This window comes from Syngnathus acus, chromosome 13, assembly GCF_901709675.1.
Source record: "Syngnathus acus chromosome 13, fSynAcu1.2, whole genome shotgun sequence".
NCBI lineage: Eukaryota > Metazoa > Chordata > Actinopteri > Syngnathiformes > Syngnathidae > Syngnathus > Syngnathus acus.
Window position 1 is genome coordinate 13,553,234 of NC_051098.1, and position 24,625 is coordinate 13,577,858.

The following is a 24,625-nucleotide window of genomic DNA, read 5'->3' on the forward strand; positions in this document are numbered from 1 at the left end:
ACACCGTTTGTGTTCAAATATCCACAAGCCAATTTTTTATTTTTATTTTATAGGAGGTGATTATTTATTTAGTACTTTTGTGACTTGGTTATTGTTTAACTAACCCAGATTAAATGAAATATTATTTATAAATATTTAAATAAATATAAAATAAAATTTAGAAGACGTTTCGTAAACCAGGAAGTGTCCTGCTACCACACAAACGCAAACAAATTGCTCAATTCAATCTTAGAAATGGTTTCTTCCGTGTCAGATGGACGACATCCATCCAAATTTGGTTCCTGTATGAATCATACTTTCAGTAGATTTTCCTTAACCATTACAGCATGACGTGCAATTTTATAGTGTGACCACACCTCAGACTCATGATTGCATTCTTCTTATGTTAATGCGCAAGTCACGTAATTACGTTTACAGTCAGCTGATTGCATTTTTCGGCTTTGTTCATCAAAGTAGACTTTATCAGATATGTTGGCTTCAGCAAAGATCAGTCTCATAGCTGCCAACTAAAGTGTGAAATTGTGTTAGGTGACTTCTATGGTGTTGAAAGGTTTCAGGTTTGTCCGATTTTGCGTTCCTGCTCTCTCAAAGCGGCTACTGAAAGCTTAACGTGGCAAGTAGGAGTTAAAAATAAAAAATGTTTCAGCAGGATTCCTCACTCCATGAATGGCTGCTTTCCGGTTACAATGTTGACTTTGTGTCTTTTTGTTGTGAGTATCGAGCGGACTGAGTAACCCAATCGTCCGTGCAGAGTAAGAAGAATAACACCCTTGACAATCAACAAAGAATCTTGAACGGCAGGTCTTCTTTTGTTCAGGCCTTCACTTTCACGCCTCTCATTCTCCGTCTGCAACGCATTCGTGAAGCCGATCGCTTCCCGGTATCATCTCGGCGAGCTCTCCGAGGCGCCGCATCACCGCCGCCATGCCTTCCATGGGCATGCAGATGGCCGGCTGCACCTTGGCCCTCCTGGGCTGGATCGGGGTTCTGATCGCCTGCGGCTCGCCCATGTGGCGCGTCACCGCCTTCATCGGCAGCAGCATCGTCACGTCGCAGACCATGTGGGAGGGTCTGTGGATGAGCTGCGTGGTTCAGAGCACGGGCCAGATGCAGTGCAAGGTCTACGACTCCATGCTGGCCCTGAGCCAGGACCTCCAGGCCGCCCGGGCCCTGGTGGTGGTCTCCATCATCGTGGGGCTCGCCGGTGTTCTGTTGGCCTTCGCTAGCGGCAAGTGTACCAGCTTCATCCCGGACAAAAGGGCCAAAGCCAGGGCGTCGGTGGCCGGCGGGGTTCTCCTGATCATCGCCGGGTTCCTCTGCATCATCCCCGTGTCCTGGACCGCCAGCATCATCATCAGGAACTTCTACAACCCGACGGTGGTGGACGCCCAGAAGAGGGAGCTGGGGTCTTCTCTCTACATCGGCTGGGGGGCCGGGGGGCTTTTGCTGCTGGGAGGGGCGCTCCTGTGCGCCAGCTGCCCCCCCAAGAGGGACGAGGCACCATCTGTGCACTACCTGATGGATAGGTCCATGGGAGCGTATAGCAAGGCTGACTCCATGGGCTCGTACACGCCTACAAAAACCTACATTTGAGATGAGTCAAGCCAAAGCTTCAAAAGTCAACAGTGGGTGGTTTTACCCCAAAAATTAATCCATAGGGGTGAGGTCAAAAAAAAAAAAAAACTTCTACCTACTTTGGATTGCCCCGTATTTATTTTGACACTGAAAGGACAGTTAAGTCAGTGTTTTAAGAACTTGCCCATGATTTTTGGTGTTTGTCATCACAGTAAATGTGCTTTTTTTTGTTTCTCATGCCTGTTGTTTTTTGACTTCAGTTCCAGAAGAACCGGTTTGTTAGACTCTTGGATGACACTCTCTGCTTTGGGAACAAACTAAAGCAGTCATTTTTAAAACGAGGGGTCCTGCAAGACATAATTTCGGTCCACAAAATAATTTCCTCTGAAGAAAAATGTCATTTAAAAATATATATTTATTTACTCCAATAAAACAATAATAACCCACTTACTCCTCTTCTTTATCTACTGTGCTTGTGTGTATGGTTAGGGTTAGCAGTGTAAAAAATTGATGGAGATGAATACTTTTAGTCCACTGATAGACTTTGCTTAGAAAATGTATTACACCAGTGTGGTTTGAGTGTGGCTCCCTCTTGTGGTCGATGTGCAGAAGCTTAGACTTTGGTTTTAATCCAATACAGTACAATTTTATTATTTATTTTATTTTAGTCCTATATTTAAGTAGGATTTTCTTGAAATTTAAAGGTGAAGAGACTTGACTTATGACATGACAGTTGACTTTGTCCCACCTCTGGTTTTAGGTGCGACATGGCCCTGCAAGAGCTCGGCATCGTTCTGGCCACGCTGGGCTTGGCCGGCACCATGCTGATCTGCGGCCTTCCCATGTGGAAGGTGACGGCCTTCATCGGGACTCGCCTGGTGGTCATGCAGGTGTTCTGGGAGGGTCTTTGGATGACGTGCGTCAGTGAGTACACAGGTCAGATGCAGTGCAAGCTCTACGATGCCCTTTTGGATTTGTCTCCGGAGCTGCAGGCGGCTCGCGGCCTGGTCTGCATCAGCCTGGTCCTGGGGTGCCTCGGTTTTCTGGTCTTCCTCCTGGGCGCCCGCTGCACCAAGTGCCTGAACCACCCACGCATCAAGACCCGGGTGGTGTTGGGTTCGGGCCTCGTCTTCGGCCTGGCGGGCTTGGCCAGCGCCGTGGCCGTGTCCTGGACGGCCAACAATGTGATCAGAGACTTCTATAACCCGCGCGTCCCCGACGTACTCAAACGGGAACTCGGGGCGGCCATTTATATCGGCTTTGTCGCGTCGGGATTGCTACTCTGCGGCGGGGGCATCTTATGTGCGAGTCGTCCACCACCGAGGCTACGTCCTGATGGCTACACCCCGGCCAGAACGCACACAAACAGCGGCTACGCCATCAAGAACTATGTCTAGGTTAGCGACATTGACATGGCAACACACAAAGGCTGAAATGTGATTGGACCAAAAAAAGAAAATTAACAAATGCTCCAAAATGAATAGAATTGATTGTCATACTGTGAAATGTTTGATATGGTTTTTTTTTGGTCTCCATCACAAAAGCCGTTTGTACACAGGTGTGAAGAAGAAAAAAACCAAGACGTTTCCTTTAAATCAGCTTCTTGTCAGAGTAGAAAAGCCCACAGAGGCACTTTTGTCCCGCCTGCCGGCAGCTCAGACTGTTTCGGATTGTTTTGATACGATGTCAGAACAAACAAAACATTCCACCCAGGCTACGCCTTCCCCTGCTCTCTAATGCCGTCCAACTGGTTTCCCATAACAAACCCGGCCAGACAGAGGTTGGGACGCCCCACCCCCGTGGTTTAGGGTTCTCGAGTCGACATGCGCCGGCGTCTGGAGCTGGCGGGCCTGGGTCTGGCCTTCTCCGGGTGGCTCTGCGCCATCTTGACTCGCTGCGTGGCCTTGTGGACGGTGAGCGGCACTCTGGATAACTCCACGGCTACCCTACCGGCTTACTGGGACGGGGTGTGGCTGGAATGGGACCACTGGGATCTGGCCCACGACGGGGAGCTGCACTGTTCCTTCTATCGGACGCTCATTTCGCTTTCTGGGAGTTTCCGCACGTGGAGGGCCTTCATCATGGCGGCGGTGGGCGCAGGGGCGTTTTCCACCTTGATAGGTGTGGCCGGAGCCGTGTGGTTCCCCAAGCGGGGGCAGGTGAAAGTGTTTTCCGGGGCCGCGTACGTTTTATCCGGGATTCTTATTCTGATTCCCATCGCCTGGACCTGCCAGCACAGCAGCCAGCCGCTGGCGGGTGCCGTGCACCTGAGGAGGGACTGGGGACCGGCGCTGTATTTTGGATGGGTGGCCTTTGCGCTGATGATCGCCGGGGGGATCCTTCTCACCACATTGTGTCCCACCGCCTCCGAGGTACCGGACCCGTCCGTTGAGGGTCACGGGACGCATCTTCCCGAGGAGACGATGCACCCACTCAACAGGATCAACAGGGCCAACTTCACACATAGCCAGTACCAACGTGGGTCCGTGCCCTCCTGATGCCCCCCCTTCCCCTTTGTGTTTTCAACAAAACTAGATATGATTTTGGATTGCGTGTGTAAGCAATAGGTGAAAATCTCAAATCTTATTTCCCCCATTGGAAATGCTGGAGCAGGTACTGGACTCCTCAGAGAAGATCCATGCGAGCACACGAAACCCGAGCCAACATTCGAACCCCGAACTGTGAAATTTTCAATTTTGAAAATGTGTATTTGCATTAGAGCATACTCCCCATGGTGACACAATTAGTTCATATCTTCATTACCTTTTTTTTTTTTAACATTTCAAGTTTTACTCACATATTACAACTTTATTCTTGTGAATTTGACTTTTTATGAAGAATTAAAAATGGGCTCATTTTGTGTATACATCCTGAATGTATAAGTTTAGTAATTTTTTTTTTGATATGGTACAGAAATTAAGTTTTGACCTACTTGACCAATGAAGAACTTTTGATTGTTAACCTGTGGACATTGTAACTACTTTTCACTTGCCCTTGATTGAAAAGAAAGTGACATTAAATACACATTTGCATTTAATATTTGTGTGCAAAAAATTTAAAAAAAAGTGCTGCAAAGCAGAGATTCCCAAAGAGTGTGCTTTTAGCATAAAGGAACAGTTGAGTTTTTAATTTTTACTTAATTAGTTCCCAACATCTTTTGAAAGTGTTAGTGATTCCCTAAAACTTCTCATCACCCTCCTCCACATCCTTCAGGCTGATCACCTCCACCGAGCCTTTGCCTTTGGTCTCGCAGCGAATCATCTCACCCAGCTCCCTGTAGCAGCCGGGATCCACCAGACACACCTGACAACAAAAATGTAAATGTCAAAAAGTGAAACTAAAAACTGAATACAAATTGTGGGACCAACTCACAATTTCGAGGTTCTCTTCAAAATCTTCGCTCTCTACGACCTGCAGGAGAGGTTTGACTTTCTCCTTGAGCCGCTTCGCCTCTTTGCCTGGCAGCAGAAGCCGCAACTTCATGTGAGCCCGCTGGATCTGCATGGTCTCCTTCAGCAGCCGGATCACCTCCAAGGCCTGCATTCGACGCAATCACGTCACCTCGTCATGCTTGATTATTTGCACTTTTTCATGTGATGTTTGCAGTGTCACCTGCTGCTTGGAGCTCTGGTTGGCTTTGACCGAATAGTGGATGTCCTTCATTCCGCGCTCAATCAGGCTGACCGTGTACGGCCTCTTGGTGTCGGGGTTGACGCACTTTTCGGCCACGATGGTGGCGATGTCTCTGAACGTGGTCTCCAGCTGACTCTGTCGCTCCTTGTCAGACACCTGGAGATCCCCTTTGGCCAGGATCTGTTTGCACGCAACACAGAGGAAAAGTCATTTTTAAACATCAGCGCTTTATTTCTTTAGTTACACCGGAGATTGTTACTGTACCTGTTTACAGATTTCGGTCAGGTCATCTGTGCCAAAAGCTTTACACAAGTCATCCTTTTTGGCCACCTGCCCTTTGGAGACATTAACGAAAACTGAGTTGGTCTGCAAAACCTCATCCAGATCTTTCTCTCTGCAGAGAAAAACACAAAGGAGAAACTTTTGTGTTTGACATGCAGCTCGTTGGATCAATAAAGGTTGGGTTTAAACAGCAACATTTAGAGTGTATATATGAATGTATTAAGACAATAAGCATTAACAAAGGTATGTGAGACCATTTAAAACCAACATCTGATGCCTTACTTACGCTCCGGAGCGCCAGCTGACTACTTTATTCTTATAACAGGCGATTTCGAAGCGTTTGCCTCCTTTCTTTATCCGCACCACTGCCACATTTGTCAGTCGGATTTGGTTTGTCGGTGTAAATATAGACATTTTTACGTCTATCTACTAATTTTGTTGAGGGTAAAAGTGCGTTGACAAAACGATAGCCTCCGTGACGCACTTGTTATTGTGTTACCACACCTAGAGTCCGTTAAAAACAAGCAATGGCGAACGAGAGTTCTGATGTTTTTGACCACGGTAATTGAAATGAAAGTTAAAAGAAAATGGACAAAAAAGCAAGTAAATATTTGCCTAACAAAACGGTTCGTGACAGTCCCAAACAATAAATTATGGTAAAAGTAAATTTGCAGTCACCGTTGACGCAGAGACCCTCGAGAAACAGTAACGGAACTATCGTTCCGTTTATGATGACGTTATTTTCTTTACACAAACGTCGCAAAGCGTGTATTTCAATCGGCAAACACTATTTTACAATCGTGATATTTTGATGTAAAAAAACGGATGATTTATCAAGAAAGTGGGTGAAAGGTAAGCAAAACTTCCAGTCAACTTGACCGTAGGGGGCGCTAGTGTGCCAAGTCGCCAGTACCAGCTAAACAAAACAAGAAGAAGAGAGGAGACGCTTCCTGCCTGCGTTAAAGGACCTAAATTACTTTAGGTGAGGCACCTGTTTGAATTCTCGCCACCTATCACTTAATTTAACTTTCCGTCGGTGTGTAAAACGTCGCGTCCGCTGAAATTGTGTTTGCTAAGATTTTAGTTTATCTGTTTTTCTTCCCACTCCACCTTCGTCGTTTCAAGGGCGATGTTGTCATTCTTTGCCAGGTCTGCTTTCACAACATGTAAGTCAACAGCGCTCTGTTGCGTTAATAAACGTCACATATTGAGTCAATTTTGTCAATATCTAACAACTGTCGTGTTTTAATTTTAGTTGTGTGTTTGAAAGTTCAGCTTGTTCTCACTCCTTATGTGCATTTTCGTTTACTTTTCCCATGACTACATTTCACTGCTGCCTGTCCCAAAATGGCCCCCACCCGCTTAATTAGTATTCTCAAAATTGTGTCTAATTTGGTTCACATATATGAGCCGTATTTCCATTAAAAACGTACTTTAAATCCCTACGGTGTGATTAGTGTAGTTATTCTCCTAGTTATGTACTACTCCACTAACTGCCTAAGTAATACAGTAGTAAAATATATGCATTTCATCTTGAATACAATTTTTTTTTTTTTTAATAGACAGGGGATTCGGGCCCTGCAGCCAAACAGTCGTCCGGACCATGTCGACTTCTGGCGGTCCCACAGCCCCTTACACCACCCTGGCCATCAGCCGCCCAGCACAGACGATCACGCATGTGGAGCTCCACCGTCCAAACAAGCGCAATGCAATGAACAAAGCATTCTGGAGGCAAGAATTTTTTTAAATAGATTTTATAAAAGATGGCATATGGGGGGAAATAATTTGGAATTGGGTCAAGGGGTTTATAAAAATAATCTACCCCCCCGTCTCCACTTGATATTGCGATCGCAAATATCAGTGCCCTCTTCCAATATATTGTTTTAACAAACAATAAATTAATATAGTAAAAATTTCTGGATATTTTATGTGCTCTGACAATGACAATAAAACTGAGCATAATGATCATGGTTGTGCTGTCTCTCAGTGAGATGGTGGATTGTTTTAACGAGATTTCCGGTGACCCGGACTGCAGAGTGGTTGTGGTCTCTGGCGCAGGGAAGGTCTTCACAGCAGGTGTCACAAGTCTTGTCAAAGTTGCTTTTTTTTTTTTTTACATCAATTGAAGAACAAATCTAATTCTCAGTTGTGTGCCGATGGTCCAGGTATTGACCTGATGGACATGGCCGGCGACTTGCTGCAACCAAACGGAGATGACACGGCCCGCATTTCTTGGAACCTAAGAAAGAACATCACCAAATACCAGGACACCTTCTCAGTCATCGAGAGGGTCCGTCACACGTATGATGATTATGATGATTAATATATGATCATTTTTATTATTACTTATGTGTTGATCTTCTTGCTCCAGTGTCCAAAGCCAGTTGTGGTAGCTGTTCATGGAGCCTGTGTGGGAGGAGGTAGGAGGACCTCATCAGAACTATTAAAATGATTGAAATGTCACCTTTTCAAAACTCAAATTCATCGTCAGGTGTGGATCTGATCACTGCCTGTGACATCCGCCTGTGCACCCAGGATGCCTGGTTCCAAGTCAAAGTATGTCCCGTGTAAATTAGAGCATCACCTAACATTCATCACTCACTAGGCCACGCCCCTTTAAGGCACACATCCAGCAGACAAATACTACGTATAGAATGTGAGCTTCATAAAAGCAGTATCTTTCTTTTTTGGGGTTTGAACACAAAAGTAAATATGGCCAGTCAAGGGGTGAGAATCTATTTTTGGGGGCGATGCCACAAAGATGTTAAAGGTTGTTGACTCGGTTACGATGTTGCAGGAAGTGGACATCGGGCTAGCAGCGGACGTCGGAACGCTGCAGAGGCTCCCGAAAGTGATCGGCAGCCGCAGGTAAACAGCTCATAAACACACTTGAAATTGTTCATCTAAAATATTCCCACCTTTTCTCCAGCCTGGTGAACGATCTGGCTCTGACTGCGAGGAAGATGTACGCCGATGAGGCCTTGAACAGTGGACTGGTCAGGTAAAGTGATTTTGGGCTTATGATGGAGATGAAGGATAAGGCAGCCTCCCGTACGAATTGAAGTGGCTTTTCTCGTCGGGTACCCAGCCGAGTGTTTGCGGACAAGGAGGCCATGATGGCGAGCGCGCTGGAGATGGCCGGAGAGATGGCCGCCCGCAGCCCCGTGGCCGTACAAGGCACCAAAGTCAACCTCATCTACTCCCGAGACCACAGCGTAGCCGAGGGACTCGACTACATGGTAAGGAAAACTTCAGGAAGTTCAAACTTAACACACTCTATTGTGAAATGCTGAATGGTCCATGTTTCCAGGCCACGTGGAACATGAGCATGCTTCAGACTGCAGACGTGATGAAATCCGCTCAAGCCTCCATGGAGAAGAAGAGTGTCAAGAGCATAACCTTCTCCAAACTGTGAAAAGAGGTCAGGATGTTTACTGAACAAGCTCTTTAGCGGTTCTCAAGCTGGGCTTCTCGGGCCAATCTAAGATTGCTGAACCAAACAAAAATAAGAATGTGCCAACAGTCTTATGATTCATAAATAAGCTATAAAGTGCACTTCTGACAAAGTCGTCAAATGCCGATGCCTGATCATTTCTATCTGTCATTGTAAAATACTCGTTTATATGATTTTAATATTTGTATGAATCTAATAAATAGGTGCTGAAAGTTTATAAATATAAAGTATGTAAACACTACACAAGATCTTTGAATAAGTTAAAAGCTTTATTAATAAACGAAACTATAACATCATTTACACAGGTGGGAAAGAACATTCTGAGTCGCTCATTGTTGAGTCTGCTTGGCACGAAGCTTCTGGAGTGTTTTCTGTGGGGGAATAAAACATCAGTTGAGTGCCGTCGGCGTAATGCCTAAAAAAAAAAAGATTTACCATGTGGAAGGCTTTGGCTTTCTGTCTGTTGCTGGCTGAAGCCTCCTGACGGCTTTGGACCGCCTTCCGCTCTTTGACCTCCTCAAGCTGCTCGTACAGTCTGAAAGAACAAATGCGGTGTTGAGACAGTGGTGACATGTCATGGGGGGAAAGAAAAAAATAATGGCAGTACCTCCGAGTTTGTCTGTGCATCTCGGCAAATTTCTTCACTTGGCTCTGCTCGTTCAACTTTGTTGACGTGCTCACTGCTGGAAAGCATATTAAGACTTAACTTCAGGGCACAGTTGTATCTGTCCCGTCTTGTTACTAATCAGATTTCCTACCCGGAGGAGTCAGGGGCTTTTGTTGCTTGACCAAAGTGGACGTTGCTGTTTTGCACTTGTCAGCTTTGGCTTGCTGTCGACTCTGCAGAGGACATTCCTTGGACTGCGTGCTGCCCTCTGCCGCCGGGCCACTCTTGCCCGGCACCCTTTTAGCTTTGATTTGTTCCACTCGGTGGGCCGACTGAGTCTGCAGTAAGGTTGCAATTATTTTAACTTTATCGTTAATTTGCATTTCATTCCTTTTATTTCATGAGGCCTTTCCTCAGACTGCGCGCCGACCTCCGCTGCTTTTCCATTCCTGACCAGCGCCCCTTTGGCCTTAACTTGTTCCGCCCGGCGGGCTGACCTCTCTAGAAGAGCTTGGCGCTTCTTCTCAAAGACTCCCTGCTGCTGGGACCCCCAATTAAACTCGAGGAGCATGCCTGATGCCAACAGACAGACATTTTCAATATAAACCACTCTCCACCTTCAAACCCCTCTAAATAAATCCATAGCAGACTTTACCTGCATGTGTCGGGCTCTGATCTGCCTTTAAAGCTCCTGGAGGTTTCTCCATTAAGGTTGGTTGGGACTCCTACGATAAAGAAAATAAGTTCATACGAGGACAGAGTTGAGAAGGTCCTGGAATGCCAACACGAGTACCTCATTGCCTTTTTGTTCTTCCTCCTCCCACGGGAGTTCTTCTTCCTCTAGCGCTATGCTGTCCTGCAACGTGGTGTCTGTCAAGCTCACCAGTGTTATTTGGGACTGCTCCAGGATGCCATTCATACTGCCGGCCTCCTAGAAATACAAGTTATCAAAAAAGACAAAAAAAACACCTACAAAAATCGAGCAGCACAAAATTGTACCTGTAGCCTTGCATTGAGGTCCAGCCTCGAGTTCAAAGTGCACTCTTCTGCAGGGATGTCAGGAATGGGAACTTCTACTTCCCGCTGCTCTTCTTCTACATCCTCCTCAGGCAAGATGCTTAATGTAGACGAATTGTTGCTAGCATCAGATTGTGAGAGCCGCACCATCTGTAATCACAAATTATGTTAGCGCTCATTTAAGTGCAGACACACGCGCGTAATAAGACACACAACCTGAGGAGAGTTGACGCGATGCCAAGCGGACGTCCGGCGGGAGCCTTCCTCCGTCCTGAAGCGGTCGGTGGAGCGCTCGCTCTCAGAGGCGCCGCCTTGAGACGCAGAGTCGGAATGCGTTGACACGCTGAGCTCGCCGCTCGAGAGGCGTCCCTCGGAAGAGTCGCGAAACACGGCGGACGGGTCCGGGGCTGTCTCGTTGTTGGTGACCTCAGACGGGAGGGGGTGAAAGGAGTCTGCGCCGGGCGGGACGGAAGCCCCGTGTGAGGCTTCGGGAGGTAAGGATGGATGCGAGGGAATGGTGGCCTCTGTCAAGGTGCTGAGATCCAAGCCAGTTCTTTCACCTAAAATTAAAAAATATATATATGATCTGTAATGTTTTTTTCTAATTATTTCATTTTTTTCTATTACTTTTTATAATCTGTAATAATTTTAATACATTTGGTATGACAGCATCTATTTACTGTTTGCAAAGTTCTCAAACCTGAGCTTCCACTGTCCTGGCCAGAAGACAAGTCCAACTCGGCGACAAGCGGTCTCATCGAGCTCTCCGGACGCTCGTCCAACCAGGACCGTTCTGTGTGCGACGGCAACTGAGCCACACTGGGTTCATGCTGGCCTCTCCACCTGCGCTGGCTGGACTCGCGAGAGATTTGTTCCATGATGCGACTCAGAGTCAAGTCCAATCTGGCAGAAAGTGGCGGGCCGGGCGGCTGGCCGATTACGGACGAGTGAGCTGACGGCTGACCCAGCAGCCGCTCCATGATGCTGTGTCTTTGTTCTGCAATGAGGTAGGAGGACTGATCCCCTGGCTGACCAATCAGAGGTCTGAACGAGTCCTGATCCTCGTAGACCGAGGATTGCCCCAAGATTGGTTGGTCACGGTTCTGGAAGATGAACAAGCAAGAATTCAAAATGTTCCTCAAGTAGAGTAAATCAAGTTTAAGGCGATTTTGTGGCTCACTGACCACGACACTTGTGTGGGAGGCTGGAGAAGGAGAAGTCACACCAGACGCTTCGTCGTCATCGTCCTCTCGCCCTGTTCCGAGCGGAGCACGGTGAACAAAACCGGACCGCACGCTGAGCGAAACGGCTCATGCACGCTCTACCTGTACTTAAAGAGACGCTGAGCTCTCGGGCGTATTGCTCGACGATACGCTGGACGTCGCTCATCGGAGAGGCGTGAAGAGCCGCTTGGGGCTCGCTTGCAGCGAGACTGGAGGAGGGGCCGAGGCGAGAAGTCTCCGTGGCGACAAGGGTTGGAGATTTACCTAATAATGACACCACAATGGTTTTGGACCAGAGGCCGCGTGATTAATTTTTGGGGTTTTTTTTCCCTCACCTGCGTTGGTGTCTGGGTCACTGGTGATGTAGCTGCCGGTGGACAAGGTTGTGATGGACAAGCATTCCCGATCAGAACGTCCATGTGCAGACTGACAACAAACGCACACACACTCGGTTAGGATTGGTGGTTGCATTTACAACCATATATTTATAAATAATTTAGTAATTGGACATTGAGCTCAGTTCAAGTGTAGAAACCCTCATGAAATGTATTTTTTTTTTTTTAAATACAATTCAGGTAATTTTGTTTACATCATCGCTCAAGAGACACAAAGACAACACACACACACACACACACACACACACACACACACACACACACACACACACACACACACACACACACACACACACACACACACACACACACACACACACACACACACACACACACACACACACACACACACACACACACACACACACACACACACACACACACACACACACACACACACACACACACACACACACACACACACACACACACACACACACACACACACACACACACACACACACACACACACACACACACACACACACACACACACACACACACACACACACACACACACACACACACACACACACACACACACACACACACACACACACACACACACACACACACACACACACACACACACACACACACACACACACACACACACACACACACACACACACACACACACACACACACACACACACACACACACACACACACACACACACACACACACACGGACGGACAAACATACAAACAAAAAGCTTCTCATGCATAATCACAGGCCAAGGAAGACATTACCAAGGCACTCAGATTTGGCTATTTTTCATCATTGATCCACAGGTTGTGAACCTCAGAGGGGGTGAAAAGTGTACCTGGATGCAATGTCAGCCCCTTGACTCAAAATAAAAACCCAACTTGCCTCTCCAGGTGACCCGCTAGCATCCGAGAAGGAGCCGCTGATCGGGACCGCCGGGCCAAAGGAGTCGGATTCCCACTCGGAGTACAATGAGAAGTGGCGATATGAACCTGGACAACAAAATTCGATTTGAATCGACTTTAACGGGAAGAAAAAAAAAAGTAGGTGACACAACCGAGTTTTGAGGCTCCACATATTGTATCATTGAATTGCTAAAATGAGCGAACGTACTGTGCTCAGAAGTGTCTGGTGATGTTCCGGACCCCATCACTTGCTTTTCTCCATAAAGCGATGAGGTGGACCTCCTTGAACTGGACATGGACGACGTCTGTAGAGTTGCTACTGTGGTCACAGGGGACTCATATGGCTCCCGCAGAGACCAGTCCATTGTGTGTTGGGGCGCAGAAAAAACATCGCCCGGACCTGAGAGCAGAATCAGCATCAGTGATGAGGGGACGTGAGATGCCGAATTCTTGGACTGACCTGTCACCAGGCTGGTGTCCACTGGCGTCTCTACTTCCTGAATGGCGCTGAGCTCGTGCTGCTCACTCATCGTGCCGAGCCGGACTCGGGTCACTGGGGGTTTTGCTGCTCGGGCGGGAGCATGAAGTGAGGCTGGGAAAAAAAGAAAATGAAGCGAAAATCAGTTTTTGGGATTATGCTACACGCTATCAATGCTACGCGCTAGTACCCGTCTCGCTGGTGGATGGGAGATGAAGACTTGGGTCGTCTTCTGTCTGCAGATGCCCCGGGCGGGTCAAACTCCCCCCGTTGGATTTTTCGATGACTTTGAGCAGGGAGGAAAGTAGTCCCAATCGGGTTTGAGCGGCGTCCTCTGGTGTGGCGACCTCGCTTTGCGGCTGCAAGAACATCACGGTTGAGCCGAAGAAGAGATTACGCAACAAGAGGAGACAATTTGTGAACTCACTTGAGCGTCAACGTTAATCAGAGCCCGTAATGTTTCTTTTTGCTGCCTGAGGAGCTCCAGACTCTCCGTCTGTTTTTGCCGCAGTTCTTCTTTGCCCTCCTGCTGCCGATTGCGGAACTCCTGAGGCCTCTGCTGGTCTTGTTCTGCAGGTGATCCAAACTGTGGAAGGTGACTCTGTGTGATCGTTTGGATGGGCTGGATTGGAAAGCTGGTGGAAGGGAGAAACTCGGTGGCTTGACGAGTGAAGGCCTCTCTGGTGAGCGCTTGAGGAGAAAGAACTTCTCTTATGACCGGTGTGGGATGGAATGACTCTCGGGTGACCTTCTTAAGAGGGAGTGGTTGAGGAGGAAGAGTCTCTTTGGTGACCACTTGAGGATGAGATGGCTCGGCGGTGACCGCTTGAGGAAGCGGCTCTCTGGTGACTGGTTTAAATTGAAGCGACTCTTTGGTGAGTATTTTAAAAGGGAGCAACTGTCTGGTGACTACTTGAGGAGGAAGCGACTCTGCGGGACTAATTTGGAGAGGAATTGGCTGTGTGGTGATGGCGTTAGGAGGAACGGGCGCTCTGGTGACCACTTGAGGAGATAGTAACTCTCTAGTGACCATTTTAGAAGGAAGTACTTTTCGGATGACCGCTTTGGGAGGAATTGACTCGGTGGTGGTCGACGGGACTCTCGGAACAACTTTTCTCGTCAGAGGGTCGGGATCAGAGATGTCCTGTAGCAGGTGCCTCAGAAGGTTTGAACTTTCAAATGATTCTGCGGGTTGGAGGCTGGAGGAGGGAAGAGCCGGTGGCATGGATGGACCAGCCGATGCTTGGGAGGATAAGTCGGAGGAGATTTGAGGCTTGTGCAGCGGAGGAGGAGGGGGCGGAGTGGTCCCGTTGTGACGGTTCTGAAGAGAGCGCTGGTAGTCTTCCAGGCGTCGTCGAGCCAGGTCCATAGAGTGCTGATGAATTCTTTAAATTGAGAAAAAAATAAGACTGGATTAGAATCAGAAATTGGAAGTTTGTTTTGATACGTTTTCCTTGATGATGCAACGCACCTGTTTTGCTCTAGGAGGCGCTCTTGACATTCTCTGATTCGTCTGGTGTGTTCAGGAGTCTGTGGGATCATTGAGATTTTTTTTTTTTTTCTGATTTAGAATTTAGAAAAAATAATTCTCAAATTTTGGCTTACCTCTGGATGTGGGTAAACTTCTTGATCATGGACCCCCGCTTGAGGGGTTTCTTGTTGTTGAGACTCAAGCAACAATCGCTCCAGTCGGGCTTTCTGCTCTTCCAGCTCCTGTAGAAAGGCCATCTGTTGCTGTTTCTCCCTCTCCAGCTCCATCTCCTGCAGAAGAAGAAGAAAAAGCTTGAGCAAAATACAAAGTGGACTACACTTAAGCGGTCCCTTACCCTTTCCTTTCGCTCGGTTTCAAATTCCAGGATTTTGGAGGTGAGGGAATCTCCGTCTTGACTGTCTGATGGGATTGGCTGAATTGTTGCGTTTGCTGCTAATAAAAACAAATACTTCATTATATTTAATGATGACTTTTGTACTAGCGTCAGGAAAGCAGCGTTACCTTGAGGAGACGACGGCGCCTGGGCGGGCTGGCTGCTGAGCGAGCCCGTTTCGATGGTCACGTCTTCCTCCGAAACTTCTCTATCTGCCGCCTCGAGCCTTTCGGAAACTCCCTCGGGCCGAACGACGGCATCCCGCTCTGGGATCACTTTGTTGTCCCGCTCCGAGCCCCGACTGGCGACGGGGATTCCGCCGTCACAGCTTGACGACTCGCTTCTTTGGTTCCTGATGCGATTGAGGAGATTGGTCAAGGCCTTCCTGGGAGCTGCTCGCATGTTCTCCACTGCAGGTTTAGAAAGTTGTTCATGTCTTTTGCTAGCGTGGTACTAGTAATGTCTTTTTTTTGGTTTACTAGTTATGTTAATTTATACCATGGGCATTTTCCTGCAATCCAGCGTCCTCTGTGGACCTTTCTCGTTCAGATGTGACGCCCTCGTCTAGCGTGACATCCAGCTCCGGGTCTTGGCTGTCGGCGCCGATGACAGGACGAGGTTCTGGGACGAGCAGACTTATCGGGTCACTTTGGATTCCTGGAATTTCAGGTGAAATAAATTTGCATTTCATTATCACACGTCAAAATATGTCAACAATAATCCATCCAATCAACAACTAGACCAAGTTTTGAGTTCTTACTTCTTTCTCTGGTGTACATGTCCTCAAAGGCAACCTCCATGTCTCTTTGGAAGTCTTCCTTCATCTCCTGCTTCCTGTGAGGCGGCTGGAAGATCTGCGGCGCTATCTGAAAGGCCTGCTGCCGCCTCCTCAGCATGTCAGCGTGCTGCATGTGCTCCAGTTCCACGAGGAGCCGTTCGTGATCCTAAAGGTACCATTGCGGGGTTCTGACGTTGGCCCGATGGTGCTTGAGATCAACACACAAACTTCATACCAGCGCCAGTTGCTCTTTCCTCAGAGCCGATTTCCCTCGAACACGAGCCGTCTCCGTTCGTTCGGCTCTCTTCCTCTCTTCCTCCCTCTGTAAGTCCAGATGCCTCTTCATGGCCAGCTCAGCTACCTCATGGGCATCCACCTATTTGAGAACGTTGACTTATGGCAACTCCAAACAGGAACATGTGGTTCATGCCTTTTTTTACCTGCTGCGTGTCTGCCGCCCGGTCCACCGTGACCCCGGGGGGCATGTGGTGACGGGTGCCGGCAAAGGCATTGACATCAGATTTCTTTCCCACGTCCGATTTTCCGGCTTCAATGGCCTGCTTGGAAAGGGAAGACAATAATTCATTTCAAGTATGTGAAAATACTTGATTTGCTGCCGTTTACAATTTCTAAAGTCAGAAATTACATTTGGTTACCGTTTTGTCATTCGTAAAATGTTCACACTATTTCAAGCGCAACCTTTGAGTACAACAATGCAACTTACTAAAATTGGATTTGGGGGAGGCGGCGGGAGGTTGGCCACTTTTGTCGATCTCTCTTTTTCTACCTGCAGAGCCTTTTTCCGAGCATTGATTGTTCTGCAAAGGAAACAAAAAAAAACAATGTACACATTTCTCTCTCTCTGTCTTAGTCTGGTAGTCACATTCATTGAAAAATGCTCACCGGCTTTGCATCTCACTATTTTTAAGCTTCTGCGACTTGAGCTCTTTCAGGGCTTCTTGAAAGCGCTCTTCCGCTTTGGCGTGATTCAGCGCTTCTCTCCGAGTTATGGCCAGCAAATCAGGCTCCTTTGACAGATCAAAAAGACATTTTAATACAACTGCAAGACTATGATTTATGTACAGAGCAGTGCCCTCTGTCTTTCTGACGTCACACTGCATTACATTTTCTTTGGCCATCCTCTGTCCTTGGCCGACCATCTGGAGGGTCTGTTCGTAAAGCAACTGCAGCGTGCGCAGTTTCTCGTTTTGCTGCTGCTCCCATTGCTCCCGCAGTTCCTGTCCCAGCAGCTCCAGCTCACGTTGACGTCTCCGCTCAACATTCTGCCGTGTCTGGAACGCAAAGTTCTTATGCTGCTCACGAACCTAAGAGAGGGACAGGTTCAACGATTAAATGCATGATAATAAGTTAAATGATTGCATAATTCGTTTGCAAAAAATAGCTCGCTCGAATGAGAGCATCGATCACAACAAGTTTGAAAACTCACAAACTGTTTGGCTCGGGGGATTGACATGACTCAATGGGTGGCAAATAAAAGTGACTCAAAAGCAATGCAGAGTTCGGACGAAATAATTTATAATGACGTCACAATGAAGTGAAACGTCAGAAAGCGAAGCAAAATCGATTATGTTCTCACTACCTGTTGTATTCGCAATTTTCTCCTTCTTCCCCTTTCTTCTTGTATCCACTGGGCCTCTTCGTTGGGGCTCAGTCGTAATTTTCCCAGCCGTCTCGCCATTGTCTCTCAGCGTAAACATTTCTCTGTAGCAACATAAGCAGCTAGCGGCTTAGCTGATTGGCCTGAATTGGTTAACTTTGCCTGATCGCTAAGTTCCGCGGCTCAAACGCGAGTTAATCGATGAAATAGGATCATATCAAGTTATAGAAGTCAGATTGAATACATTCTGATGCGATCAATCCAAAATAAAAGACATTTTCTTGCAGCACACAAATCGGTGCGATCGCGAAGAGTTCGCTTTGAATTCTTCCTACGTCACATCCGTCGGTTTAAACGTCCCGCCGTGTTCGCGCACTTTGTCGCGACACATTGTTATATTATTTAGATGTATTATCATTATTAATTATCGGCACTCTTGAATAGTCGGCAAGAGTTTTATCACGTATATATATATATATATATATATATATTTTTTTTTTTTTTAAAAAAGCTTAAATGTATCTAGTATTTTACAATTTTAACAGCTGCAGCAACACTTTTCACCTTAGGGGCGGCGCTATTGTCCCCAAGTAGAATTAGCAGCCATATATGAAAACCAAAGAAGAGCGTGTAGCGTGCGTAGAATAATCGAATCACGACAGAAACAATAACACAACTTAAAGGGGCAATATTTACATTCCTAACAATTGCTTAAAAGCAGAGGTAAGATGTGCTTTTATCAAATGTTATTAATTTCAATGTTTTCAATTAGCTGTTTCGTGTTCGAACCAAATACGCCGTGATTACCATAAAGCTAACGCTAGCCGATTTGGATAGCAAAGCAGTCGTATAATGATGTCTTTCTCCTGCTGTCCCTTCCCTGTCTTGCTTAGCCTTGCCATCATGGCCAGCGGTCCAGGCGTGAGGGTCAGCATAGAGTCTTTCTGTGAGAAGCAGGTGCAGGAGGTTGCCCTGGATGGAACTGAGACGTACGTGCCGCCCCTGTCCATGTCCCAGAACTTGGCTAAGTTGGCGCAACGGATTGACTTCAGCCAAGGATCCGACTCTGAGGAAGAGGGAACCAACAGCGAATCCCGGGATCGCGAGTGGTGCAAACATGACCTGGAGGAAGAAGAAGGTATCATGAAGACAAGTGTTTGTTGAATGCACAATGAGTGACTCTTCTTTTCCACTGTTTCTTTTTATGCAGGAACAGTAAAGTTCCAGCCCTCCCTGTGGCCTTGGGATTCCGTCCGCAACAACCTGCGTAGTTCCCTCACCGAAATGTGTGTCCTCTATGATGTGCTCTGCGTGGTGAAGGAGAAGAAGTACATGGCGCTAGACCCAGTGTCTCAAGATCCGTCCATGAGCAAGGTAAATTGAAAACACTGGCACATTTTAAGTTCAATGTCCACATTGTATTGCTTTGATTCAGACCCCTCAGGTGTTCCAACTGATGAGCAAAAAGAAATCGTTGGCCACCGCAGCGCAGCTCCTCCTGAAGGGTGCCGAGAAGCTCAACAAGTCTGTCGCGGAGAACCTGGAGAACCGCAGACAGCGGGACTTCAACGCGGAGCTGCTGCGATTGCGCTCGCAGTGGAAGCTGCGCAAAGTCGGCGACAAGATCCTGGGAGACCTCAGCTACCGGAGTGCAGGTTATTAAAACCGCCACAAAGTGATTGTTTTTGTCATCCCAGTCTGTAAAAGCTGCATGATGTCATTAACCACGCAGGCTCACTGTTTCCTCATCACGGCTCATTTGAGGTGCTCAAGAACACGGATATCGATCTGGACAAAAAGATCCCGGAGGACTACTGTCCCCTTGACGTGCAGATCCCCAGTGATCTTGAGGGATCTGCCTACATCAAGGTAGAGGACTGACAGACACACTTTCATACTGACTTGTATGAAGAAATATTGGCGATAGCGGTGGAATCACCACTGGGACTGTTCCAGGTTTCCATCCAGAAGCAAGCTCCAGACATTGGTGATCTCGGAACAGTCAATTTGTTCAGGCGACAACCAAAAACCAAAGGAGGTGTGGTATTGGTGCAACTCTACTTACTGTTTATCATGAAAGTTTTTTTTTTTTTTTAATTCAGCACATCTTGGTAATGTGTCACATTGGCAGGTTCGCAGCCGTGGCACGTGAAGCTGGAGGCGGCTCAGAACGTTCTGCTCTGCAAGGAGATCTTTGCGCAGTTGTCTCGGGAAGCCGTCCAGATCAAATCTCAAATCCCTCACATTGTCGTGAAGAATCAGATCATCTCACAGCCCTTCCCAGGTCTTGGAACGCTCGTGACTACGATCAACCAATACTAATCGCGTATTTATTACCATTCTAATTCATTTTTCTCGAATCTGCATCGGTCTGAAAAACAAAACAAGCAATTTTCGTTTTTCTACATTTTGTGCCACTGACTGAATCATTCTGTTTGTAGGTTTGCAACTCTCCATCTCATTGTGCCACTCGACGACAGAGAAGAGGAACCATCGGGCCTCACCGGAGAGACCCAAACCAGACGACCATCTTTACGTACTGGAACATAACCTGCATCAGATGATGCGAGAGGTGAGACTTTTTTTTTTTTTTTTTTCCCCTTCGGGGATACTTTGACTATAATTTGATTGAATCGAATGAAGGTTTCCTTTGTCTGTGTCGCAGTTCCACAAGCAGCAGCTGAGTTCCATGGTGATGCCGCATCCCGCCACCGCCCCATTTGGCCACAAGCGCCTGCGTCTGGCAGGTCCGCTGGCCTACGACAAGGCCGAAATTAGCAACTTGCAGCAACGAGAAGGTCTCCTGGAGAAGATCATCAAACAGGCCAAGCACATCTTCCTACGGAGCCGGTAAGACCGGCTTTTACTTTTTCAAATGACGACATCATTAATTGTGCATCTTTTGTGGATTTGTCAGAACGGCGCGCACCATCGACAGCCTGGCCAGCCGCATCGAAGACCCTCAAATTCAAGCTCACTGGTCCAACATCAACGACGTGTACGAGTCAAGCGTCAAAGTGCTGATCACCTCTCAGAGCTACGAGCAAATCTGCAAGTAAGTTGCGGAAGGAAGGCGCGAAGGTGATTTGAAGGTGTGGCTAATGTACTGATCGCATGTTTCAGGTCCATCCAGCTGCAGCTCAACATCGGCGTGGAGCAGATCCGAGTGGTCCATCGAGACGGCCGCGTCGTCACTCTGTCGCATCAGGAGCAGGAGCTGCAGGACTTCCTCCTCTCCCAGGTATGGCTACTCTTACCACCCAGCTCCAAATCAAGAGCTTCATGGGTGTTCCTGGCTCGTCCTCGCGGCAGATGTCCCAGCACCAGGTGCACGCCGTGCAGCAGCTGGCCAAAGTGATGGGCTGGCACGTGCTGAGCTTCAGCAACCACGTCGGCGTCGGCCCGGTGGAGAGCATCGGGAACGCTTCGGCCGTCACCGTGGCGTCTCCCAACGGAGAGTACGCCATCTCAGGTGAGACTGCTCACTTAAGACTTTTTAAATTGACCCAAAATGGCTTCCTCTCTTATCTGCTGCTCTGTTTCGCCCCCCTCCTAGTGCGTAACGGTCCCGAGAGCGGGTGCAGGGTTTTGGTCCAGTTCCCCCGCAACCAGACCAAGGACCTGCCCAAGAGTGAGATCATCCAGGACAGCAAGTGGAGCCACCTCAGGGGTCCGTACAAGGAGGTCCACTGGAACAAGATGGAGGGACGCAACTTTGTCTACAAGATGGAGCTCCTCATGGCCGCCCTTACCCCTTGCCCTTAATTCCAACACTCCCCGGGTGGACCAGCAACTTAGCCATGTTACAAAAAATATATATATATGATAAGCCACGACCCTTTCCTTTTTATTCTTCCATGGAGGAGTTTTACAAGACTTTTGTTGGCTGCCTGCCCACATTTGTTCACTTTTTTTTCCCTACTTACTAAATATTTTCCACATCAAACTGTTCAATTCCCTCAGCTCATTTTGGGGAAGTATTCCAACTTGACCTATAGTTACTCCAAACAATATTATTTTGGCAATAAATACAGTTTATATTTACAATACACATGTATAAAATAAATCTGAGAGCGCCTCAGTCTCTTCTTTCCTCTACCAAATCCATTGTGGTGAAGGAAAAAAAAAAAGTCTTTCCTGTTACAAATGAAAAATAGTCCCAACAAACTTGTGTCAAAGACGCTGCAGCTCCGTTGCGTCATTTTCTGGAGAAAGAAAAAAAAGGGGGGGGGCAGTCATTTGAGACTCTAGGCAACCTTTGTACTCCAAAACACGCCCAAAGTGCCAACTTGCATTCACAGCCGGATGGCCCAACATGATTTGTGACTGTAGTCATTTGAGCAAGCAAGCTTTAGAAAGGCAGAAGTGGGAATAAACCCCAGTACTGTACAAACAGTCTTTATTATACAATGGTCCCTTGATATGAGTTGGCATTTGGCCAATTTTTGAATGCTACTTACAAACTGGAGGCACGGATACTCACTTCACAATAATCAGACTTTTAAAATTGCAATCCCGAGTTTACCATTTACAGCGGCAAAGGCCACAATAACCGAGCAGGATATAACCTTTGGCCCCGGTGCGACATGAGTCATTCTATACTACTAAAAGATTTTTTTTTTTAAATCTGTGGTTAGAAGCAGAAGATTAGATGAATGAGACTCCTACCTGGCATTTCTTTCCTGCGTTGCCACGCTACAATCTTCCTGTAGGCTTTGTCCAACAGCCACATGGCCAGCATGAGAAGGCCCGCCACGCAGGCCAGCGCCAGGGCTGACACCGACAGGTACTGCAGGTCCTCATACAGAACCTCTGCGAAGAACATTATTATTATTTAAGTATAAAAATGCATCAACTGTCTGTTTTTCACCCACCATTGACTTTGAGGACAAATCCAACATCTTTACTGACGCCCATCTCGTCGGTGACCGTCAGCACGTAGTACCCGGTGTCTTGCAACCGCAGGTCCGACAATCCCATGGAGCCGTTGTCGTGCGCTTCTACGCGACTGCTGTAGTCAGCGGTGACATTGGTGAAGACACCCGGCCGCCAGATGCCGATGGCGCGGCTCACCGAGCTCGACATGAAGGTCCACTGGATGGTGGGGGTGCAATTGCAGGCCACATCCACGGAGAAGAACACGTCCTCCTGCACGGACCGGGTTAGGCTGTGCTCGGGGGACTCGATGGAGATGGCTCCAGCTTGGAAGGAGAAAAAAAAAAAAAGTATTTTTAAGCCAGAAAATTCCTTGGCACTCAGATACGTGCAATTTCGCATGACAGGTTCCTGGCAGAACTTTCTAAAAGGGGTCACTCCTTTTAATAAAGTATGTTTGGGCAGCCTCAAAAACCTCATCAAATTTATCCAAAGAAGTTTCAGTGGACCTTGTGGTTCTGCTGTTTGCTCAATGAGGCATGGAGAAGGAATTCTACTCAAGAATGCCAAGGCGCTGAGAAGGAAAAAATGAGCAAGGTGCGCCATTGCTCATCGATTAAACAGCCTCGTTGACGTAACTATAAATATCATCATAATAAACAGGAAGCAAATATTGTCACACTCGAAGTAAAACTGGTGACGGTAGATGATCTGATTCAACTACTGTAATTAAGAACTAATTCCAAAATTCACACAGACAAAGAAACAAAAGCATTTACAAACAGATGACATTCAGAAGTAAAGCAGAATTAAGTATCTTACCGAAATGACATTTAAACACAAGACCTTTGACATCACACATTATTGAGCAGTGTAACATTAATTTGTCAGATTTGATTTATTTATTTGGATTGTTAAGAGTCTGCAGCTACTGTCGTCCTGTCACCAAAAAGCTGAACTGGAACTATTTCCTTTTTTTTTTTTTTTTTTTTTTTTGCTTATGTGGCCCTCAACAGAAACCAGTTGAGACGTTCCCGTCGTGAGAATAAGTATAGTGCTTACCTCGTTGGCACATGTACAACAAAAAGCAAAAGAGCGCAGCAATGTCGTGTACATCCCAGAGCCTGTAGTACAACATTAGCATCTCAGAGCCATCGGTTGGTTGAAGAGCACCAAGAAGAATCTCTCCCAACTCACTTGACCTTTTGGCAGGCTTTTTCAGTCCTTGACAAATAATGATCCCGACATTTTCTCACAATCTTCCGCGTGCCTCGTCGTCCTCTCAGGCGTTTACTGAGTGTGTGTTCATACCTGCGCAGCCGGAACGCACCGATCAGACAGGTTGAGCCGGAGATTATTGAGTAAACATGTATCCACACTCACACACCAAGGTGAAGAAAGGCCACACGGTGTCGGGCCTTCCCGCTTTTGTGACTTACAAGTAAAACAGGCACTTTGGAGCCACACCAGCTATCAGCATAGGTTGGAAGCCCCTGGCCCCTCGCATTATGTGACACCTGGTAGAACGTGCCAAACAGGAAGCACTCACTTCAAAAAAATAAAAAGACACAGAGAGAGAGAGAGAGAGAGAGAGAGAGAGTGCAACTGGCCTATGTTTGGAAGTTTGTTTGACTGTGGGAAGCTATTTGAGCATTTATTTGCAGGCCTTTCTACCCAGTTTAAGTGAGAGATAGCAATCACAACAAAGTTTATGAATATATTGTTCAGTAAGTATATAATGTCAGTCCAGATTTAGCATAACTCTCAAGTTCTTGCACAGGAGCGGTCGCTCATCAGTTTGTGCACATGATTAAGTGTTATTTGATGAAGTGTGAGACAGAAATTACAAAATATTTTCACTTATGATTGCATAAAATTTGTGGAAGCAATCTCTGTCGTCGATTTGATTTAAACTATTGAAAACAGTAATG

The 24,625-nt window shown here is 47.1% G+C and overlaps 8 protein-coding genes across 19 annotated transcripts; 5 read left to right on the plus strand and 3 right to left on the minus strand.

The window, feature by feature from the left end:
• The first annotated feature begins 590 nt into the window (after positions 1 to 590).
• On the plus strand, positions 591 to 2,021 carry LOC119132170 (claudin-4-like). Its single transcript, XM_037267177.1, has one exon. The coding sequence runs from the start codon at positions 925 to 927 to the stop codon at positions 1,591 to 1,593; it is 669 nt and encodes a 222-aa protein (XP_037123072.1). The 5' UTR covers positions 591 to 924; the 3' UTR covers positions 1,594 to 2,021.
• Positions 2,022 to 2,124: 103 nt separating this feature from the next.
• LOC119132129 (claudin-4-like) lies at positions 2,125 to 2,993 on the plus strand. The gene has a single exon (XM_037267111.1). The coding sequence runs from the start codon at positions 2,343 to 2,345 to the stop codon at positions 2,970 to 2,972; it is 630 nt and encodes a 209-aa protein (XP_037123006.1). The 5' UTR covers positions 2,125 to 2,342; the 3' UTR covers positions 2,973 to 2,993.
• Positions 2,994 to 3,377: 384 nt separating this feature from the next.
• On the plus strand, positions 3,378 to 4,630 carry LOC119132128 (claudin-4-like). 3 transcript variants are annotated; one of them, XM_037267110.1, is made up of 2 exons: positions 3,378 to 4,115; positions 4,170 to 4,630. In XM_037267110.1, the coding sequence occupies exon 1, from the start codon at positions 3,399 to 3,401 to the stop codon at positions 4,071 to 4,073; it is 675 nt and encodes a 224-aa protein (XP_037123005.1). In that variant the 5' UTR covers positions 3,378 to 3,398; the 3' UTR covers positions 4,074 to 4,115; positions 4,170 to 4,630. The 3 variants fall into 3 exon arrangements, with proteins under 3 accessions (XP_037123005.1, XP_037123004.1, XP_037123003.1); XM_037267109.1 differs by having other exon boundaries at positions 3,378 to 4,092; positions 4,127 to 4,630; XM_037267108.1 differs by having other exon boundaries at positions 3,378 to 4,088; positions 4,123 to 4,630.
• sbds (SBDS ribosome maturation factor) lies at positions 4,591 to 6,023 on the minus strand. The gene is made up of 5 exons (XM_037267106.1): positions 5,777 to 6,023; positions 5,473 to 5,602; positions 5,188 to 5,388; positions 4,948 to 5,112; positions 4,591 to 4,878 (listed from the first exon to the last, which is right to left on the minus strand). The coding sequence occupies exons 1-5, from the start codon at positions 5,902 to 5,904 to the stop codon at positions 4,753 to 4,755; spliced, it is 750 nt and encodes a 249-aa protein (XP_037123001.1). The 5' UTR covers positions 5,905 to 6,023; the 3' UTR covers positions 4,591 to 4,752.
• A 320-nt stretch (positions 6,024 to 6,343) lies between these two features.
• Positions 6,344 to 9,160, plus strand: ech1 (enoyl CoA hydratase 1, peroxisomal). 2 transcript variants are annotated; one of them, XM_037267104.1, is made up of 11 exons: positions 6,379 to 6,472; positions 6,616 to 6,656; positions 7,053 to 7,221; positions 7,478 to 7,566; positions 7,656 to 7,780; positions 7,862 to 7,910; positions 7,982 to 8,046; positions 8,288 to 8,358; positions 8,420 to 8,491; positions 8,579 to 8,729; positions 8,801 to 9,160. In XM_037267104.1, the coding sequence occupies exons 2-11, from the start codon at positions 6,620 to 6,622 to the stop codon at positions 8,903 to 8,905; spliced, it is 933 nt and encodes a 310-aa protein (XP_037122999.1). In that variant the 5' UTR covers positions 6,379 to 6,472; positions 6,616 to 6,619; the 3' UTR covers positions 8,906 to 9,160. The 2 variants fall into 2 exon arrangements, with proteins under 2 accessions (XP_037123000.1, XP_037122999.1); XM_037267105.1 differs by lacking the exon at positions 6,616 to 6,656 and having other exon boundaries at positions 6,344 to 6,472; positions 8,801 to 9,065.
• A 32-nt stretch (positions 9,161 to 9,192) lies between these two features.
• cep295 (centrosomal protein 295) lies at positions 9,193 to 18,158 on the minus strand. 8 transcript variants are annotated; one of them, XM_037267103.1, is made up of 31 exons: positions 17,802 to 18,158; positions 17,326 to 17,526; positions 17,105 to 17,229; positions 16,926 to 17,019; positions 16,642 to 16,761; positions 16,437 to 16,577; positions 16,184 to 16,367; positions 15,922 to 16,080; positions 15,552 to 15,833; positions 15,385 to 15,482; positions 15,164 to 15,319; positions 15,030 to 15,088; positions 13,986 to 14,943; positions 13,749 to 13,917; positions 13,541 to 13,672; positions 13,289 to 13,480; positions 13,061 to 13,167; positions 12,127 to 12,217; positions 11,894 to 12,055; positions 11,753 to 11,823; positions 11,269 to 11,671; positions 10,785 to 11,128; positions 10,551 to 10,718; positions 10,345 to 10,482; positions 10,207 to 10,276; positions 9,982 to 10,124; positions 9,840 to 9,889; positions 9,703 to 9,803; positions 9,552 to 9,627; positions 9,380 to 9,479; positions 9,193 to 9,315 (listed from the first exon to the last, which is right to left on the minus strand). In XM_037267103.1, exons 1-31 carry the CDS (start codon positions 17,898 to 17,900, stop codon positions 9,274 to 9,276), a joined length of 5,235 nt encoding a protein of 1,744 aa, XP_037122998.1. In that variant the 5' UTR covers positions 17,901 to 18,158; the 3' UTR covers positions 9,193 to 9,273. The 8 variants fall into 8 exon arrangements, with proteins under 8 accessions (XP_037122998.1, XP_037122997.1, XP_037122996.1 ...); XM_037267102.1 differs by having other exon boundaries at positions 9,552 to 9,624; positions 9,840 to 9,894; positions 9,954 to 10,124; XM_037267101.1 differs by having other exon boundaries at positions 9,840 to 9,894; positions 9,954 to 10,124; positions 17,802 to 18,157.
• A 251-nt stretch (positions 18,159 to 18,409) lies between these two features.
• Positions 18,410 to 21,632, plus strand: med17 (mediator complex subunit 17). The gene is made up of 13 exons (XM_037267954.1): positions 18,410 to 18,542; positions 18,715 to 18,957; positions 19,030 to 19,193; positions 19,255 to 19,474; positions 19,552 to 19,688; positions 19,776 to 19,857; positions 19,951 to 20,103; positions 20,261 to 20,391; positions 20,485 to 20,669; positions 20,737 to 20,874; positions 20,943 to 21,060; positions 21,132 to 21,291; positions 21,376 to 21,632. The coding sequence occupies exons 2-13, from the start codon at positions 18,723 to 18,725 to the stop codon at positions 21,582 to 21,584; spliced, it is 1,932 nt and encodes a 643-aa protein (XP_037123849.1). The 5' UTR covers positions 18,410 to 18,542; positions 18,715 to 18,722; the 3' UTR covers positions 21,585 to 21,632.
• Positions 21,633 to 21,727: 95 nt separating this feature from the next.
• LOC119132569 (V-set and transmembrane domain-containing protein 5) lies at positions 21,728 to 24,219 on the minus strand. 2 transcript variants are annotated; one of them, XM_037267956.1, is made up of 5 exons: positions 24,082 to 24,212; positions 23,757 to 24,005; positions 22,694 to 23,020; positions 22,488 to 22,631; positions 21,728 to 22,024 (listed from the first exon to the last, which is right to left on the minus strand). In XM_037267956.1, the coding sequence occupies exons 2-5, from the start codon at positions 23,836 to 23,838 to the stop codon at positions 21,993 to 21,995; spliced, it is 585 nt and encodes a 194-aa protein (XP_037123851.1). In that variant the 5' UTR covers positions 23,839 to 24,005; positions 24,082 to 24,212; the 3' UTR covers positions 21,728 to 21,992. The 2 variants fall into 2 exon arrangements, with proteins under 2 accessions (XP_037123851.1, XP_037123850.1); XM_037267955.1 differs by having other exon boundaries at positions 23,757 to 24,219.
• Between the last annotated feature and the right edge of the window lie 406 nt (positions 24,220 to 24,625).

Coding starts and splice junctions, on each gene's coding strand:
- sbds (XM_037267106.1), bottom strand. CDS start 5,904: ATGTCTATATTTACACCGACAAACCAAATCCGACTGACAAATGTGGCA. Junction 5,603..5,776: donor GTCAGCTGGCGCTCCGGAGC/GTAAGTAAGGCA, acceptor TTTTCTCTGCAG/AGAGAAAGATCTGGATGAGG. Junction 5,113..5,187: donor ACCAGAGCTCCAAGCAGCAG/GTGACACTGCAA, acceptor CGTCGAATGCAG/GCCTTGGAGGTGATCCGGCT.
- LOC119132170 (XM_037267177.1), top strand. CDS start 925: ATGCCTTCCATGGGCATGCAGATGGCCGGCTGCACCTTGGCCCTCCTG.
- med17 (XM_037267954.1), top strand. CDS start 18,723: ATGGCCAGCGGTCCAGGCGTGAGGGTCAGCATAGAGTCTTTCTGTGAG. Junction 19,475..19,551: donor CCTCAGCTACCGGAGTGCAG/GTTATTAAAACC, acceptor TTAACCACGCAG/GCTCACTGTTTCCTCATCAC. Junction 21,292..21,375: donor CGGAGAGTACGCCATCTCAG/GTGAGACTGCTC, acceptor CCCCCCTCCTAG/TGCGTAACGGTCCCGAGAGC.
- LOC119132129 (XM_037267111.1), top strand. CDS start 2,343: ATGGCCCTGCAAGAGCTCGGCATCGTTCTGGCCACGCTGGGCTTGGCC.
- cep295 (XM_037267096.1), bottom strand. CDS start 17,900: ATGGCGAGACGGCTGGGAAAATTACGACTGAGCCCCAACGAAGAGGCC. Junction 17,527..17,801: donor GAAAATTGCGAATACAACAG/GTAGTGAGAACA, acceptor TCCCTCTCTTAG/GTTCGTGAGCAGCATAAGAA. Junction 9,628..9,702: donor AAAGCCCCTGACTCCTCCGG/GTAGGAAATCTG, acceptor TATGCTTTCCAG/CAGTGAGCACGTCAACAAAG.
- ech1 (XM_037267104.1), top strand. CDS start 6,620: ATGTTGTCATTCTTTGCCAGGTCTGCTTTCACAACAT. Junction 6,657..7,052: donor CAGGTCTGCTTTCACAACAT/GTAAGTCAACAG, acceptor TTTTTTTAATAG/ACAGGGGATTCGGGCCCTGC. Junction 7,911..7,981: donor TGGAGCCTGTGTGGGAGGAG/GTAGGAGGACCT, acceptor ATTCATCGTCAG/GTGTGGATCTGATCACTGCC.
- LOC119132569 (XM_037267955.1), bottom strand. CDS start 23,838: ATGCTAATGTTGTACTACAGGCTCTGGGATGTACACGACATTGCTGCG. Junction 23,021..23,756: donor GTTGTACATGTGCCAACGAG/GTAAGCACTATA, acceptor TCTCCTTCCAAG/CTGGAGCCATCTCCATCGAG. Junction 22,025..22,487: donor ACGCAGGAAAGAAATGCCAG/GTAGGAGTCTCA, acceptor TTCTTTCTCCAG/AAAATGACGCAACGGAGCTG.
- LOC119132128 (XM_037267110.1), top strand. CDS start 3,399: ATGCGCCGGCGTCTGGAGCTGGCGGGCCTGGGTCTGGCCTTCTCCGGG.